This window comes from Myotis lucifugus, unplaced genomic scaffold, assembly GCF_000147115.1.
Source record: "Myotis lucifugus unplaced genomic scaffold, Myoluc2.0 scaffold_283, whole genome shotgun sequence".
Lineage (NCBI taxonomy): Eukaryota > Metazoa > Chordata > Mammalia > Chiroptera > Vespertilionidae > Myotis > Myotis lucifugus.
The window spans coordinates 569,410-589,187 of record NW_005871331.1 but is presented as its reverse complement, the minus strand read 5'-3'; the positions used below and the strand labels follow the sequence as shown (position 1 = coordinate 589,187).

The 19,778-nt window shown below is 44.1% G+C and overlaps 1 protein-coding gene across 1 annotated transcript in view; it reads left to right on the top strand.

The window, feature by feature from the left end:
* The window catches only part of MYRIP (myosin VIIA and Rab interacting protein), a 144,937-nt gene that overhangs the window by 47,259 nt on the left and 77,900 nt on the right, over window positions 1-19,778 (top strand). Inside the window, exon 4 of the mRNA XM_023763416.1 lies at window positions 3,723-3,944. Within this exon, the coding sequence (XP_023619184.1) occupies window positions 3,723-3,944 (222 nt within the window). The remainder of the gene's footprint in view (window positions 1-3,722; window positions 3,945-19,778) is intronic.

Below are 19,778 nucleotides of genomic sequence, written 5' to 3'. Positions count from 1 at the left end.
AATATTAAATAGCACTTTGACTAACTCTAAGCATTTACATCTATGAAATATCAGGCTAACTATGTTTGTGAAATTTTTTTCCTAATACGTATTAAAACCAAAACGTAACTTAATATAAAAAAAAATGCTTAGTCCTGCACCACCCACGTTCGTCTGGTCCATCAGCAGTGGCCCACATGCCACACCCTGGGAAACACCACCAAAGGAATTTATGAAAATTGAAACGGAAATGCAGACGCTTCCCATGTGTCCCAGGTATTCAGATCCAGGGTAGGAGGAAGGAGAAGGTAAGCTGCCATGTTTCTAACCTAAAAGCATCGTCAGGAAAAATGAACAAGGGTGTTTGATTTCCACCTGTGAAACCTCTCAGGAGACCAGTCATCACAGTGGTGGGCTGCCCACGGCTGTCTGTGCGGATGACTGGCCACACGGGAAGGCCTTTTGTGGAGAAATGGAGGAGGGTGAATGGACTTAGGCTGAGCTTTCAAGAAGAGAAAACATGTAGGAAAACCTCAAAGAAAAAAAGACATGGCATTTTCAAAGATCAGTAAGAAATGGGACAGGCTGTGTGGTTCACGCATCCTAAGAGGAGGGGGTGTGTTTGGAGGCACACGGGCTATGTGGGCTCCTGTTATATCTTGGGGGCGGGAAACTGGAATCTGTAAAGCATGTTAAGCAGGTGGGTGATCCAATCAGATCAATTAGATTTTCATACTCGAAAGGACTTTCCTGCTGTAGTTGGAAGAAGAGATTGGGGAAGAGGAAGAAGTTTAGAAAGAGGCTGTTTCCCTGGTCTCCGGAGAGATGAGGCCAGGTTGGACTGGGGGTGGGTGAGGGCAAAGCAAAGATGGAGACAAGTGAATGAATGCCAGGTACTTTGTATTTGGAAGATATAACGTATAGAACATAGATTGACCATGATGTGCAAGGAGAGACAAGACCAAGAAAAGGTCCCGGGTCTGGCTTTAGCAGGGGGTGGATGGAGGGTCCATTCACTGAGCCCAGAAGCTTAGGGAGGAGCAGTTTTGCAGAGACTGATCAAATATGGTGTTTGCAGTCCTGTGTATCAGGAAACAGAACTCATAAAGCTCGAGGGATTCTGTAGATTGCGTTCATAGAGCTTTTTTGATCCCCAAAGACTTTCCTTCCTGGATGTTTTATCCCATTTAATTTAGTGTCTGTGAAATATCAATAGAAGCTGGTCCGTGGCCGACGCTGTCCTTGTATTGTTTACAGATGTCAGAGCCGCTGATGACTTAGCTCGTCAGTTCTCAATCCGAGGGGCCGGATGTCAACATCTTCATGCCTTAGGACAAAAACCCTGTCCTATTTCCCTGTAAATGTTTTGTTCATTTGTTCAAAGTGTGTGCATATAATAGTTTACCTCATAGAATTATTAGTTGGCCTGATGTAGTCTCCCCTTTTAATACTGATTCAGCCTTTCTCTACTACCCATCAAGCCACAGATCTGTCCTGGAGACTGCTGTGCAGGGCAGTCAGCCTGCTCACGTACTGGCAGATGTGTAAGCCAGCCCAAGTCACCGAGGCTAAAGCTGCAGACGCTCCCTGAATTGCCGTGGAAAGATGTTTATGATATGTTGTTGTTAAGTGAAAACTGAGGTTATAAAACCATATGTAGATTTCCAGTTCTAATAGGAGGGTGGGATGAACGAATGCGACCCTTCTTTGTACTAGAAACACATAAAAATACTAACAAAATGTAAGGTTTAATGTAAGAAAGAGAAAATATTTGCAAGTCATAAAACTGATAAGGGACTTGTGTCCAGAATACATTTAAAGAACTCCTCCAACACAACAATAAAAAGATGAATAAGCTACTTTTAAAATGGGCAAAAGATGTGAATAGATTTTTCTTCAGAGAAGATGTACAAAAGGCCAATAAGGATATGAAAAGATGCTCAGCATTATTCGTCATTAGGGAAATGCAAATCAGTCCCACAATGAGATAACACCTCGTCCTCCCTGGGATGGCTATCGTAGAAAAGGAAGACAATAGCAAGTATTGGTGAGGAGGCAGAGAAATTGGAACCCTCAGATATCGCTGATGGGGATGTAAAATTGGTAAGCCATTTGGAAAACAGTCTGGCAGTTTTTTAAAAATGTAAACATAGCATTACCACATGACCCAGTGACTTTACCCCTGGAATTTAAAAGCTATATCCACAAAAAAACTTATACATGAGTGTTCATAGCAGCATTATTTGTAATAGCCAAAGAAAAGGAACCACCCAGATGTCCATCAGCTGATGAATGGACAAATGACATAGGGTATGTTAGTGGAATATTACTTGGCAGGAAAAAGGAATGAAGTGCTGATACATGCTACTGTATGGATGAGCTTTGAACACATGCAAAGAAAGAAGCCAGACACAGCAGGCCACATGTGGTATGGTTCCATTTATGTAATGCATGTCCAGAATAAGCAAAGTCATAGGACCAGAAAGGAGTTGGTGGCTGGCAGGGACTGAGAATCATTGATCGGTAGCCCATAACCTGGACATGTGCCCTGACCGGGAATCGAACCATGACCTCCTGGTTCATAGATTGACGCTCAACCTCTGAGCCATGCCGGCTGGGCATGAATTTAAAACCAGAGGGATCAGTCTGGTCAGATGGGGAACGCCAGGGCCGTGGGCTCTGCGGGCTAGCGGCTGCGGCGTTCATTTCGTCATGGGGCAAGAGAGGTGGCCTGGAGCCTTCAGGGGAGAAGCAGCTGAAAGTGAGATACTGCATAAAATTTGGAATAAAACACGTAGGCTCAAATAAGCAACATTTAGAAAGAAAAGGGGGACAAAAATACAAATAACTACTAATATAGCCGAGGTCTTAAAGTCAAAAGAAACATGTGAACCACTTTATGCCAACACACTTGAAAATCTAAACAAAAAAAGACAATTTTCTAGACTTCAAAATTAAAACAGTATATATAATATCATCTCCTATGAGGGCAGAGGAGAAAAAGGGGGGGTGGAGAGAGAGGGAGAGAGAGAGGAGAGAGGAGATACATAAATAGTTCAGAGTAGTAGAATACAGGTAATTCTAACATTTCCCCTTTTGCTTACCTGTCCCATGCCTAATATGTCAGGCAAGGGTAACTCCTACGTACACAGCCTCTGTTTACCATTTAGGTCATGGATTTCGCGAGTTTTCTTTTGGTCAGAGGCCCCGAAGAAGAGGGTTGTCTTTTAGGCGACTCTGAACCACCACTGCTTAGGATTTGTTCACTCACGTTGATTTGAAAGCTTTTAAGATCCCTGGGTGCTTCCGTTTCCAGGGTTGCTAAATAGGGCCAGCGCCGCATCGATCATATTCCCAGCAGGGCTGTTGGGAGGATTAATGTTTTAGTACAGTAACATAACAACACGATCTCCTGCTCCTTTAAAAAGGTGTTAATTAAGTTCAAGTTTTTCTTTTTTGAGGTTGTACTTAGTTTTATAGTGATAATACGTATCTCATCTAGCGTCTGAAAGGTAAGCAGCAGGGCGTTCGTGCTTTCTCACAGAAAATGTGACGGACAGAAGCACCCCACGCGAATCCATCATTGGGGTTCCCCTCTGGCTATCATGGGAAGCAAGTGTGAGTTTTATTGTGGTGCGGGAAGGGCCTCCATGTGGCTCGGTCTGTGGCCGGGCCGGGGTAAGGATGCTCTGGGGAGAGAGCCCCCTGACCTGGTCCTCTCCTTCCTTGTCTGCCCATCCCAGCGAGATGAAGCAGAAGCTGGACGAGGAGGGCAGCAAGTGCAGCATCCTCTCCAAGCACCAGAAGTTCGTGGAGCACTGCTGCATGCGCTGCTGCTCGCCCTTCACCTTCCTCGTCAACACCAAGCGCCGCTGCGGGGACTGCGCGTTCAACGTCTGCAAGAGCTGCTGCTCCTACCAGAAGCACGAGAAGGTCTGGATCTGCTGCGTCTGCCAACAAGCCAGGTGAGTGGCCGAGTGGACCCCCGGGGCCTCGTCTGGCACCACCCATCTTCCTTCAACCAGGTAGGATGAGCAGCGATGGATCAGCACACAGTACTGAGTGCAGATTACCCAGGTGAGGGGCTGTTAAGGATACTGCGTGAGCATCGCAGAGGGGACCACATTTCTCAACTTCCATTCATTCATTCATTCATTCATTCATTCCACGAGTACGTGTGGGAGTCTTAGGAATGATGCTGGATGCAGGAACCATGATGGTGAATGAGGCAGATGGCTTTTGGGCGGGGGGAGGGGAGGGTGGACGGATGAGATGCTAGAATGTTACAGTACTGCACCCAGCTGGTTGGGTGCATTCATTGTACACAGCACTTGGCTCAAAGGTCTATCATGGCACCACTGTGCTGCCCAACCCATGGTGGATGCCTCCAGGGCAGAAACTGTCCCTGTCTTATTCAACTCCACGTGTAGCACCATACATAGCCTGGCATGTAAAAGGCACACACATCTTAGGGGCTGAATAATAGACCAGGGCAGTGTTCAATAGTAGAAAAATACATGGTATGAAGGGGGTTTCAGGAATTTTAAAGGGAAAGGGATCTAGAGAGTGTTGGAGTGTCCTAAAGAGGTTTCATGGAAGAGGAGGGGCCCCTGGGTGGAACTCGATAGGAGGAATCCCAGGGCATTGTTGGACAAGGGGTGACATGCGCACAGAAGACAGCTCCCCGAGGTGTGTGGCAGGCCTGGAACAGACTCTTGCAGAGGCATGTAGAGTTGTGAAGAATTTGGGTTTGTTCCTCAAGGGGTTATGAAATCCTTGAAAATAGCAGTTGAAAATCATTGGAATAGCAGTTTTTAAAATACGTTGTTCTTTACTGTCCTTCAATATATCCACCCCCCACACACAAGGACATATTAGCACCTACATAATTTTGTTTCTTTTGTTTTTTCTCTGTTCCTCTTCTCTGTGGTTCAGAAAAATCTCCAAATTTCCTAAGCAGTCAATAGCCGTGGAGCAATACAGTCACATCCTCTCCACCCCACATCTACCCTGAGCTGCATGAGTTTGTTATCAGTTACAATTAAATGACACATTGCTGTCATGAAACAGCAGAATTGCTCAGTGACGAGTGCACGGCCTCGGGGGCACATCACTTACAAACGGGAGAACATTGCCCCAGAAGCCAGCCCTCTGGTGCCAAGCCTGTGCTACTTTATTTCTACAAGGCCGTCTCAAGGAGGAGCTGAATATTGAAGAATAAGTTGTGAAAGGGCAGCACATGGCTCCTCAGGCTGCTTTTTAAATGTCCATTTCACATTTCCACCACTTAACGAGGAGGCAGGAGGCTTAGGTAATCCTATATAATAGTCCTGCATTGTTTCCGTGTAAACATTCCATGGCAGTTCCCCCAGTCTCAGAGGTAGGACATTGGGAAATAATGGACCACACATCGGAGGATACCTGGAAAGACATCCAAAACAATGTACATTTATTCCAGTTATTCTAAGAAAAGGGAGGGTCATTGAGGAGTTTTCCACATTCGGCGCGTCTGGCATAGTTAGAACACACCCGAAGTGGCTTCATCAGAATTGGCAGAAGTTGCTGAGGAGAAGTTGGGAATTTTGCTGTTTTAATCCTGAATGCTGTCTTGTGGGGGCATCTCAGAAGTCTTGGGATTATTATTGTCTGAAATCCAAGGGGGACAGAAAAGTTGAGCTCGTTTCCGGTTTTTCTATGTTATTCAAGTTCATCATCAGAACCTGTCCAGGAAAGAAATGCCTAGGACACATGTGGCAGGTGTTTGCTTCTTGACATTTCTCTTGAAACTGATAGAGAAGAACGTCCAGGTCAGTCTGACAGTCTTTTTGCATTTTGCAGGATGTCTCAGAGAAGTCTGTTTCATGTGTGTAGTAACAAGCTGTCCAACCCCCAGCACTACACAAGCATTTAAGGCATATTTTGACTTGAATCAAGTATGGAAATTTTCAGATAAATAACTCTAAAAACTTGCAGTTTTTTGAAACGGGAAAACAACAACAACAACACAGTTTACAACAGATTGTTTAGACTTTAAATACTGATCTTATGTAGTAAAAGCCGGTGTCATGCTGGGGGATAGTGCTATGGGGCACTCCGTACCCCGTCCACTGTGTCCGTCAGCCTCTCTGCCCCTCCTGCAATCTGAAACTCGCCTCTTGGTTTAGAAGTGATTTACTTCAGGTTTCAGTCCTCGGGACATTCTCTCAGCACATTCATATTCAAGCAATTGGATTTAAAACGTATAAGTCAGATTCCACGAAGAACCCACTGTGTGCACGCGTGCGTGCATGCGTGTGTGCGTGCGTGCGTGTGCGTGTGTGTGTGTGTGTGTGTGTGTGTGTGTGTGCAATCTCCGTGAAACCGTGGAGAGCGGCTCTGAGAAGGTGCAGAGATGACCACTTTTGTGAGGTCACTCTCAGAACCATGTTTCACTCCCCACAGCCCACAATGTACTTCTCCTTTCCCATGAAAATCAGTCTCACGTTTGCTGCATTGGTTTCATTCCTAGCGGTTTATCCCCTGGCTACCATATGCATGGTTTTTGAGATACCGTGGAGCCATGAATAATTATAAAAATGTTTGTCCACAGATGATGAAGGAGCTAGGAGTTGAGGGTAGATGTTCCTGGGAAAATATTAACAAGTTGCATCAGAGGTAAATAACTGTGTCAGGTGCTTGGCCCTGCCTCTGGGGTAGCTCTAAGTGAGAGACTTGCTTTAGAAACCAGGGTTCATCAGGGAGGACCCTGGGCCTGGTCACTGTAAAAATGGTGGTGTCTCTACCTGCAGCTTCTTCCTTTGCATCTCCATGAAAAAGAGCTTGTATGTCTTAGTGTTCTGTGTGGTTATTTATCTGAGTAAAGCATTTTTATTTTAAATGGAAATTCCCTTTTCATGGTCGTTGCTATAATTATGATCAGTTCTTTTACTCTATATGTTTTGCATTAAAATGTGTTTCTGTTGTTAGTGTCAGTTTACAATTTTTAACTTTGGGGGATTAACAAACAGACGAATTTATTATGGAATGAATGATGGATTACTTATTTTTAAAAAATACATTTTTATTGATTTTTAGAGAGGAAAGGAGAGGGGTAGAGAGAAACATCAATGAGAGAGGAAGTCATCAATTGGCTGCCTCCTGCAGGGCCGTCACCAGGGATTGAGCCCACAACGCGGGCATGTGCCTTGACTGGGAATCGAACCGGCGACCTCTTGGTTCCTGGGTGGATGCTCAATTGCCAAGCCACACCAGCCAGGCTGTGTGTGTGTGTGTGTGTGTGTGTGTGTGTGTGTGTAAGTATATTTTTATTGATTTCAGAGAGGAAGAGAGAGATAGAAACATCAAAGATGAGAGAGTCATTGATCAGCTTCCTCCTGCATGCCCCTTACTGGGGATCAAGCCCCCAACCTGAGCATGTGCCCTTGACCGGAATCAAACCCGGGACCCTTCAGTCTGCAGTCCAACACTCTATCCACTGAGCCAAACCAGCTAGGGCTGGATGACTTATTTTGGAAGTTATAGAATCAATGGGATATTACTGAATCGTTCCCTTTGTCATTTTTTTTTGGTTATACATAAATTTATGTTCTGGACCACTTATTACACATATTCATTCAAACATTATAAATAAGGACAGATGGCAGTTGCATTTTGAGGTCTTCTGCAGGAAATGAAACTTTCAGAGTGAGTCCAGCCCATACATCTCAACCATTATTATTTCGGGTCAAATTGATTCAAGAACAATGTCTCTACTTTCCTTGGGAACAAACTGTCTTTCTAGTTTTTTGCTTTATTATAAAAATGGTTCTCTCTGATTTTTATCATTTTGTGCTATTACCTTTAACACAGACCAATTTGGGACATTGTTTTCAGGGAATGAGAGAGAAAAAAATATTCTTGGAACTGAAATCAAAACACATCTCCTCATTATGCCTGTGTCATTTGCTTAAGGCTTCATTTCTTTCCTCTTGGAGTTGTAATCTTGGATATCTGATCACTTATCTCTTGGTATTCACACAGCCCATGTGATTCATAAATTTGCATACTGCCCTTTTGGTATAAACTCCATAGTATGTTTTAGAGATACCCAAAGGGTGTGCAATATCTCTAAAAAGATATAACATTTTAAAATGATCACTATTGGATAAGGATATTTACAGGTTAACAAATATATAGGGAAATATTGAACCTCACTAAAAAGCAAGGGAATCGAGTTTGTGCTTCACGTAGTAGGTTTTCCTCATTAGTAATTTTTTTTCTTTACTCATCACACAGATTGAAAAAGGCCTTCTCCTTGCTGGTGAAGTTTAAGTGGGCATAACCTTTTAACCAACATGTATCAAGAGCCTGTAGCATGTCCAAACCCTTTTACTCTATAATTTCATTTTTGAAAACCTATACCTAAATAGGAAACAAATTATTTTTAAAATGCTGTACAAAAATGGGTGAATTATTTGTAATATAAAAAAGACTGATGAATCTCAGAGGGAAATCAGGGGTGGGGGTGGGAAGAGAGATTAACCAAAGAACTTAATATGCATACTAGAGGCCTGGCACACGACATTCGTGCACTGGTTGGGGGGCGGAGGTTCCCCTCAGCCTGGCCTGCACCCTTTAGCAGTCCAGGAGCCCTAAGCCACAGTCAGACATCCTTAGCGCTGCTGCAGAGGTGGGAGAGGCTCCCGCCACCATGGCTGTGCTCGCCAGCCGTCAGCCCAGCTTGTGGCTGAGCAGCACTTCCCCTGTGGGAGAGCACTGACTACCAGGGGACAGCTCCTGTGTTGAAAGTCTGCTCCCTGGTGGTCAGTGTGCATCATAGTCATTGCACCATTTGGTCGATTTGCGTATTACCCTTTTATTATAAAGGATATGCATAACCCATGGACACAGACAATAGTGTGGTGAAGGCCTGAGAGAGGGTGGGAGTGAGGTGGAGGGGATCAGTGGGGGGGGAAAGGGGACATCCATAATACTTTCAACAATAAAAATTTTAAAAATCCAATAAAGACATATTTTTTAAAATATATTTTTATTGATTTCACAGAGGAAGGGAGAGGGAGAGAGAGATAGAAACATCATGATGAGAGAGAATCATTGATAGGCTGCCTCCTGCACATCCCACACTGAGGATTGAGCCTGCAACCCAGGCATGTGCCCTGACCAGGAATTGAACCTCAACCTGCTGGTTCCTAGGTCAGTGCTCAACCACCGAGCCACACCAGCTGGATAATAAAGATAAATATTTTAAAAAGAGAGAAATAATCTAAATGCCCAACAATGGAACAGTGGATGTAAAGTAGGGTACATTCGAGTCGACAGAATATGATGAGACCTTTAAAATAATGTGTGTATTGGATTAACGTGGGTGAATCCTTACACTAAACGGTTAGGTTTAAAACTGCAATGCAAAACGCACATGTAATGTAATCACTGTAATCAAGAAAATATAGGAAAAGTACTGAAAGGAAATTAACAATCAATGTTGTTTATAGTAATTGGGAGGTAGGCTTATGGATACTATTTTTCTTACCGCTCTACTTTCCATTTTGTTTTCAAGTTTTTCACATTTTGGACATGTGCTTTTATAACCTGGTATAAATAAAATAAAAATAAAAACATCTAGGGTTGCCCTAATCCGTTTGGCTCAGTGGATAGAGTGTTGGTCTGTGGACTCAAGGGTCCCAGGTTCGATTCCAGCCAAGGGCATGTAGGGACTGTGCAGGAGGCAGCTGATCGATGTTTCTCTCTCAATGTTTCTAACTCTCTATCCCTCTCCCTTCCCCTCTGTAAAAAAATCAATAAAATATATATTTTTTAAAAATCTAGGATTTGTTCTTTTCCTCCTCATTCCAAAATCCCCTCCTGCATCACCCAGTGTTGCTGTTCCCCAACAACCCCGCTTTACACCAGAGTTGAAATCACCCAGTTTCCTAGGAAAAATTGAACCATTGAAGGGGACTTGTATTTTGAAGAGACAGTTAATGGGCAATTTCCATTATTGATCTGTCTATAACAGATCTCCATAGAGACTGTGGCTGTAGTACTCAATCTAATCATTGTCAGAGTGACCTGAGTCATGAGGCAGCTGGGAATTCTTTAAAATTGAAATTGCCCCCAGTGAAAGCTAAGCATCTATTTTCTGTTCACTAATTCTTTACTATCACTAGATTAAATAACAAATTGAATATATCAAGAGTGCCTGCTATGGACATGGGATTGAACTTGCCTTTTCAGATGAGTTATTTCCTCTAATCCTTATAAGAACTCTGTAAGGGGTAAGAGATTAGCTCCATTTTTGAGCTATGAAACTCTGAAACTCCAATTGGCTATGTGGCTAGTCAAGGTCATCTTGTAAGTCCCAAGTTCAGGAGTCTTCTTACCATCAGGAATACAGCCTGGGCTCCTAGGCCTCCGGCCTTCAGCTGTCCCACTGGCCTCCTCGCTCAGCCAGCTACCTGGACCTCATTTTTAAGTCTGTAGAGCAGTGGACAGCCTATGTTCCTAAACGGGGTCAAAGGATAGTGGAGGTTTCTATTCCTTTTGAAAGCACTGTGCATTCACAGGCAGTTAACTACACACTTGTATTCCCTGTGCAGCCATAGCAGTGAGAACAGACTGAGACACAGGAGAGAATATTCCTGGGAGGAGGGCGGGTATGGTGGCATCACAGTCCATGCCACCATGTCAAACATTGGCACTCCTCTCCCCTTAGCACTCTGGGTTCCTCGCCGTCCATCTAACTTGAGACCTTTAGCTCTAACATTTTTCTTGTCTGGACCATGGGGACGAGTGGGTGCTGCATTGATTGAAAGATCGAATCCCTATAATTCTGAAGTTTTAGGGAAAGTATAGACTTTGTGGCACATCAGGAGCATGAATTTAGTTTTTGAGATAATTTGGTAAACCACTGGCCTCTTGAGTTATCCAAGGGGTGAGGAGGATGTGAGCGATGCCTGTGTAAAGGTCAGGAGCAGTACAAACACATCATGGTACTCTCCCAACTGGGAAATGACTGTTTTTGTAGCTCAGGTGATCTCTGCTGATTTATGTTCAGCCCAATAGAAAGAGGACCTAAATGGCCACTATAAGTAATGTTGGGATCGCCCTGGCTGGTGTGGCTCAGTTGGTTGGGCATCATCCCAGGCACAAAAAGGTTGCCAATTTGATTCCCTGTCATGGCATATGCCAGGGTTGCAGGCTCAATCCCCCGGCAGCCGATTGATGTTATGCTTTCACATCAATGTTTCTCTCTCTCTCCCTCCCTCTCTAAAAATCAGTAAAACATCTTTTAAAAAATAATAATGTTGGATCATAGATTGCTATATGATTTTTGGCATGTGACTCAGATGGAGTTCAAAGTTGAAGGATATTGCTATTAAAACTGTTTCTATTCCCATCTATAGGAACAAATTTCCTCAGGGCTTACTTATTTTTTAAAAAAGGGATAAAACTAGTGCTGAGCGCTATCTCACGTCATAAATAATATTCCTCTGTTCAGAAAAGAAATTAATAAAAAAGCCATCTCATTGCAAAATATATTTCCAATAAATGTATATGTTCTCTTAGTGTTTATCAGAATTTAATATATTCTGTTTTTCATCAACTGTGTCTTAGTCCAAATCAATAACTTGAGCCAAGATAAATATTTTGACACTTTGAACTTCATGGCTCAAAAAATTATTAAATTCAATTTATTGCACATCTTTGTCTGACAAAGAAGGACAACATGGTGATAAATTTAAAAACTAAACATAAAAATATATGACATTAAAATAAAATTCTATAAGGGCAGTAGAATAGGCAAGAAATGTCTGTTCAAGGAGAAAACTAAAAAATGTTAAAATAGAGCGTCAGCCTGTGGACCAGAGGGAACTGGGTTCGATTCTGGTCAGGGGCACGTACCTTGGTTGCAGGCTCAAAGCGATGTGTTTCTCTCATATCAGTGTTTCTCTGTCTTTCTCTTTCTCTTCTACTCTCCCTAAAAATCAATGGAAAATATCCTTGGGTAAAGATTACCGCAATAAATAAATATAAATAAATAAGTGTAATTTTTTTCAACTGTTAAAGGAGTCAGCAAACTAGGGTCCACAGACCAAATCTGGCCTGTCCCCTGTTTTACTAGTATAACAGAGTTTGATTGGCACACGGCCATGTTCATGCATTTGTGTATTATCTATATCTGCATTCAATTACAACAGCAGATTTGAATAATTACAACAGAGACACTAGAAAATATTTACTATCTGGCCATTTACAAGAAGTTTGCCGACCCCCAGCTTAGACCGTCAAGGCCCTTCACCTAGATTTCAGCACGTTTCCATCCTGAACACAGTGGGACACTTTATTTAAGATGTTAACTTGGATGTGATGGCAACCATGAATGTCTGCCACACGCACAGTGTGGAATATCTGGGGATTTTAATAGCTGACAAGACATCGCACAAGCTGCTAGCACCTTTCCTGTTAATTGACTGCAGTGTGGACCGAGGGACCCGCCCCCCTCCACCCCCGTCACCCCCCCACCCCGCCGCCCCAGAGGGCCAAGCTTTGTGGCCTTGAAATAATGAGTGAGCTTAAAAAATAATGGAATCTTTAGCATCGTTTTCTTTTAACAGGGACCAGTTTAAAGACGTCATCATCATCAACTTTACTCATTGACATGGTAGGAAAAAAAGCCAAAGTTTTTACCAGTTTAGACTGGTATTAAAATTTTTGTACTCAATCTTAAGGCCATTAGGTAAATCCTGGCATCACTTTTTTAGCATATAATTAACCTGATACATAGCCACCAACTATATCAGTGCTTGACATGTGTCAGTGATATGAAGATGAAAATGACTCGTGGAAATATAATCAGCTTCTGGGCTAGATATGCCACAAATAGCTTTAAGGTTTTAGGGAAAGAAATGAAGAGGTTAATTTTATATTTTGGGCAAACACTGAAATACAGGAGGCCGTTAAATAGAAAACAAACTGCTCTCATAGAGAATGGTTTTCATTTAGCCCCTAATTGATGCTATGTTCACATTGAGAAAATCAATAGGAAATGTTCTTTAAAATGGACCCAGCAGTCGAACAGCTTGTCATCATTTGAGGAAAAATAAAGACAAAAAAAGTCCCAAGTGTAAAAAGCACCGGAACCTCGGAGGTTTGGTGACTTCCTGGAGGCGGAGCCGAGCCTGGTTTGCCTCCCAAGGACGTGAAGAAGCCTCACAAAGAAAATGCCCGTTAGAATCATGCTGCTCCTCTCCACTGTGTTCAACCGTCTTTGTTGAGGAGTCACATCCAGAGCTAAAGACCCTGTAAAAATACCTTTTCCTAAGAGATACAGCTCCTCGATTCAGGCCAGTCTTGGACCGATGTCTAGGCAGCAAGAATCACCTGGAAGCCCTGGGATAGGTTCTCTTAAACCAGATAATACAGAAATAAGAGAATGGAGGGTGACTGAAGCCATGCCCTGGACTAAACCATACACGTCCACTAACATTCACATAAATCTCATTTAACAAACACAGTGCACTTGGGTTCTGATGCTAACGTCTATTCCCTCCCCACCCAGGAAGTGGTGAAAGCTAAGCTAGGAATTAGGAGGGGTGTCCCTGTCCCAGTCCCCATCTGCATCATCATTCATCTTCTTGCTTCTTGGTCTGGCCACACTTTCTCTTTCATCCTTCCCAACCTGCACAAGAATGAGTGTTTCTTTAATCCGGGGTCTTCATAACAATTATGACGATGCAGTCCTTCCCAAGTTGCTTGGATTTTAGAGATGGGAGACAGTGTCTTTGACAGGAATGATTCTAAGGGTCCAGGCACCTCTGCTCCTCACTGGTACCTGCTCCGGTCCATGAATCCCCGAGCCCACCTGGCATTCCCTGCCACACAAGCTAGATCAGGTCCTGGAAATGCCTTCTTGCTCTCTGTGTGCTGTCCATGAGTGCCTTGGGGTTTTTGCACCAGAACTTCTAGCTTGGGCTTTATTTACGAAAGTGAAAAGTTTCTAGGGCCTGACCGACGCGGCTCAGTGGTTGAGCATCGACCTATGAGCCAGAAGGTCATGGTTTGATTCCTGGTCGGGGCACATGCCCGAGTTGCAGGCTCGGTCTCCATTGGGGGTCATGTAGGAGGCAGCCAATCAGTGATTCTCTCTCATCATTGATGTTTCTCTCTCTCTCTCCCTCTCCCTTTCTCTCTGAAATCAATAAAAATATATTTTATTTTTATTTTTTTAAAATATATTTTATTGATTTTTCACAGAGAGGAAGGGAGAGGGACAGAGAGCTAGAAACATCGATGAGAGAGAAACATCGACCAGCTGCCTCCTACACACTCCCCACTGAGGATGTGCCCGCAACCAAGGTACATGCCCTTGACTGGAATCGAACCTGGGACCCTTCAGTCCGCAGGCCGATGCTCTATCCACTGAGCCAAACCGGTTAGGGCAAAATATATATATTTTAAAAAGTTTCTAGGGCATTATCTTATCTTAATTAGTCCTGGACAATATAGACAGGACAGTCTTGTTTCCCATCTTATAAATGCGGAGAAAGAGGCTTGAGAGATTCACCTTATCCACACACTTGCTGGATGGTAGAGAAGCGCTTACCAGCCATTATGAGTTCCCAAACATCAGGATCCAGCAGAAGGGTCGGCTTTGGGCACTTCGGCTCCCGGTTATCCATGGTTGAAAGCATGAAAGAACAGAAACCTGAGCCCTGGAACCCCTCAGCCAGTACTCGGCCAAGCTGTGCAATGAGAACTAGCCATGAGTCAGAGGTCCGTGTTCTTCAGAATCGTCCTATCTCTAGGAATGAGACTCATCTCTAGTTATTGGAGAAGGCTTTGAACAAACAGCAAACATATCTACAGGTCACTATTTGCTAATTCTGGTTTCAGTCAGGAAAAGCATTCTCTGTAACTGTATCGAGCATTCTTTTGTTACCGTCCCCTCACAAAAGGTTTGTCCTTTTCCCCCCTTCATTTATCTGGGCAAGGGGTTGGGGCTGTGGTTAACGTTTGAGAGATAGCTATGCAGGCATGACCGGCAACTGGGAGGATTTGGTGCTGGGTGCATGCTGAGCATGGCACGTTGGCACCAGAGCTCTGCTCCAGCCAGAAGAGCAGACAGAAAGCTTGGATGCAGAGTATCTGAAGTGGGGGGTGGAGAAGGTGGCAATGCATTGGGGACCCGGGGGGTGAGGAATGATGTGTAGCAAGGTCGCGATGCTAAATACTGCGCCAAGTGCCCCCTGCTCCACTTGTAGTCCTGGTGACTGGGACAAAGGTGTGGGGATATTTTCTTGGGCACCACTTGTCCAGAGACGGGCGTGGGGTCTGGGGCAGAGCCCTTTCATCCTCCTGCCCCTGCCCACGTTGTGTGTGGTGAGCTCTGCAGCCTTGTCTTTGTGCAGAGCAGGGGCAGTGGACCAGCCCAGCCTTGGAGCTGGGGGGAGTCGCTGCTGGGAAGGGCTTGCTTGGGGTAGGTTCCTGTGTGACCAAGTGTGATCCAGCTGATTTGTTTTCTTGGGTCTTAAACTAGGTCTCAGATGTTCCCCAGAAGCCAGTAAGACTGTAGTTTCGCATTGGTGCTCTGGGTGGGGTGGACCAGGGCTCGAAACCCCTTGCAAAGTTGAGGAAACCACAGACGGTTCGGCATAACTAGGGTGCAGGGTGCTACCGGGATGTCCGGGCAGGAAGCAGGAGGCCAGGGCAGGGAGTGGCCTCTGGCACCTTGGAGGGCATGTGGCGTTTGGAGATCATCAGCAGTGCCTCCAGAACCTGCCTGGGCATTCTCTCTCTTCCCTGGGATGTAAGTCAACGTGAATCTAGTTAGGCCAGTGGGGAGCTTCCCTGCCCCCGCCTCCCCCGGACAAATCTTGGGACTCAGTTCCCTCCTGTCAATGTTTATGCTCCTTTTTCTGAGGTCGCTGTCACTTTTCCTGGTAGAGAAGATGGACTCACTTTCAGTTCAGTGCCTGTTGACCTCTGGCCACACGTGGGAGGCCTACTCTTGCCCTTTGTGACACCCTGAAGCACAGCGAGAACTTCCTTTGTTGTCCGTCCTCCCATCTTCCCCCTCCCAGATTCTCTGAGCTTGTGTTCTCCTTTCCTGGATGAATGTGGCCATTGTCCCAGCTGTCGTAGTGGCAAGCTGTATTTAGAGAGAATTTTATATAACAACCGCTTACATAACACTATGTGCTAGGCAATGCTCGAGGAGTCTTATAAATATTAACTCTTTAATATTCATAATGATACCAGGAAGTAGATACTGTTAATATCCCCAGTTTACATATAGGGAAACTTAAGCATGAAGACGGTCAATAACTTGGGCTAAATGGATTCGTTTTCATGAAACATTTTTGGTTCAATCGATGGGATTGGGTTGGAAAGCTTGCTGCTATGACAGCTGGGACAATGGCCATATCCATCCAGGAAAGGAAAACATGAGCTGAGAACCTGGGGTGGGGAAGACCAGGAAGACAGAGAGCAAAGAAAGTGGTTACGGCACATCATCTACTAAGCGGTAGGGTACCTTACTGAAATCAGTCCGTCCGAGTGGTATGTTGGAAATAGCAGACTCTGGAATTACTTGATTGAGTTCAAATCCACCACTCGCTGTGCAAAGGGTAGGGACAATAATGCCCACCTCTTGGAGTTGTTTTGAGAATAAGTTGAGGGAACCTGCTTCAGTGCCTGATAGTCACGTGTTTAGTGAATGGCAGTTACTGTTAAAACTGTAACTGTTGTTGATGTCATGATCACAGCATTGCTGGCTCTCTAGGGACCCTAAAGAGCAGTGCCCTTCGCTTGTGGAGCACACTTGTATTGACCTCCCAGAGCCACTCCCACCCCTCATCTTCTCTCCTCCCCACCACCATGCCTGCCTCCTTATCTACTGGATTCTGGCAAGCTCGGCGTGCACTGAAAGAGCCTCAATTAAAGATTTCAGAAAAGCCTAGGCGAAGTCCTGTAGCACAGGCTGCCTCGAGCCAGTAATCTTCAAGTTTTCCTTTAGCCTGACCCACCCAAACAGGCTTGTTACTGGGATTGCATTTTGGGGCTAAGGCAGCTTGATCTTTCAAAGGGGCGGGAGTTAACAGAAAAAAATAATTGGAAAGTCTAACACGGCAGAGCCTTTGAGTGGAATGAAATGGCCATGAACAGCTGCACATGTTAATCTGGGCAGATTCCGTGTGTCATCTGCTCATTAGCAAGGAGAAAGACCAGTTGACCAATGACCAGTGGTACCAAGTGCCTTAGGATCTCCCAGCAAGCCCTGCTCAGGGACCACAAGGGCTCCTCTCAGCCATCTCTACCCCGTAACCCATACCTCCCCTAGCACGGCGGTGCGCACATGGAGTGATGGTGCCTAAAGTGTGTTATTAAAAGGGGATGATCCCCTACCCTGGAGCCTCGTGTTAATGGGAAGCCTGGAATTGCCTGTTGGCGGCATCTCCCAGAGAAAGGGGTTAGGTTTGGTGATCTCTTAAGGTCCTTTTCCACCTGACATTCGTTCGCTACATCCATGTCGCCTACATCAGACCTCAGTTTGAATCCTGGATTGGCACTTATTTGCCAGGTGATTCTGGGCCAAGTTATTTAACCTTTTTGAGTTTGGGAGAAACAAGACTATCCTCCAAAAGGTTATTGTAAAAAAAAAAAGAGAAGATGGCAGCCTAAATGCTCATCAGCAAATGAGTGGATTAGAAAACTATGGTACATCTACATAATGGAATACTACGCTGCTATAAAAAAGAAGAAATCCTTACCATTTGCAGCAGCATGATGGAACTGGAGAGCATTACGCTAAGTGAAATAAGCCAGGCAGTGAAAGAAAAATACCACATGATCTCACTCATTTATGGATAATAAAGAACATTATAACCTGATGAACAAAAAGATAGATACAGAGGCAGAGCAGCATCGAACAGACTGTCAAATTACAGCGGGAAAGCTGGGAAGTGTTGAGGGGCGGGTAAGAGATCAGCCGAAGGACTTGTATGCATGCATATAAGCATAACCAATGGACACAAGACACTGGGGAGGCCAGGGGAAGGTCAATGGGGAAAAAAAGGAGACATATGTACTACTATTTGTAATACTTTAAACAATAAAATAAAATTTTTAAAAAATGAAAAATGACATCAGTCTGAAAAAAAAGATGGTGGAATCACTTAGCAATGCCTAGACCCAATAGCTGGTAGCTAGTATTATGTTGTTTTCCTCGTGAGGTGGTTAAATAGCTTTTTCCTTTCCTTTATGAAATATTCAGCACAGTGTTATTGCCGATGAGCATGAAAGCATTTTCTCAATTTGTAATGCCTCTTTTTTTATAGCACAGCAGGAATAATTTAATTTTGATAATTAATTCTATAGTTTCTTTCCCAGCATTGGCCCAAGGCAGTTAAAGATATTGCCCCTTAGGAATCCACAAATGAGACTTGTGCATCTTCTGAAAGATTTCCCCGAATCGCTCAGTGAATGTGTGAGGATATTAGGAGGCAAATAATCATTTAATAACCCTAAGTGTGTGTTACTGCAAATTTTAGTGCTCATAAGCTCATCTGCATTAAAAAATGTGTACAGTAGACTAGCTTCAGTACAGATGTCAGGTAAAAATATTTGTACTCCATCACATTATACAGTTCATATTTTTTCTCTTCTCCCACTATCAGAGAATTCATTTTTATTTTTGTCTTGATTTGTCATAAGCCTGAATGCCAGTAGATATGTGTTATATTGACTACTCAGTACTTGATTTCCTTAAACTTACCGTGTCCTTTCATCTAGAATTAAGATCTTCCTTTATTGGGGGAAAACCTTTTTCTATTTTAGTGAATCTCCTACTTGAGTGTGCATCAGAGTCACCTAGAGAGCGTGTGAAAACAGATTGCCAGGCCTTACCCCAGAGTATCTGACTGTAGTAGGTCTCGGAAGGGCCTCTAAAATTTGTATTTCTAATAATTTCCCAGGTGCTGATGTTAGGCCGAGCGTCCCACTGAGAGAACGGGAACCACTGCTCTAAAATATTGTCACACGTTGATTTTCTCTTGCTGTGATGTTCCTCTTTTTCAGGGACACCAGCTTTATGAATAGTAGGGTACATATTTCCACCCCCATCATGTTATCTCTAGTCCCCTCTAACTCCTCTTCACTTTGCTTTATTTTCTCCAGCCCATCCTCTATGTCCTTGTGGACACACACAGGCCACATGCTCACCTGACAAGCTCAGGGAAGGCCTGTGTGGCGGCCTTGCAAACTCAGAGACCTAAAGTAACCGCAAAGGACGGTCTGAAATTATAACTTTTTAACTAAAAGCAGTTTGTGGTGGGTAGTCATGTCCTAAGCCAGTATCTTCCCTGAAAAAAGTCGAGCCTGTCTGTGGTCTTTTTGCATCTACGATAACATATCGTTGGAAAGTCAAAGTAGTTTTTCTCTTTCCAGACCCCTCAGAGCACAGGCATCGCTCTGCGGGAGACCACGGTCCCCTCATTGTTACTGAGTTCATCGTTGACTGTGAAATGCCCTGCACCCACCTAAGTAAAAGAAGTGTGTGTCTGTCATTTTACTTTTTATCCAATCCCAGAGGTTTCCCGCTTTGCTTTCTCCCGCCTCCCTAATCTATCATCAGTGAATTTCATGTAACCCACTTACCTCTCCTTTGATTGTAATGTATAAAATAAGGTGCAAATCTGCCATTCTCCAGAGCATTATCTCAATCCATTAAGATGGCGCTTCCCAGCATTCGTCGACAGTTTGGCTCAAACAACTCACAGAAATTCTTCACAGGTTTGAGTGAT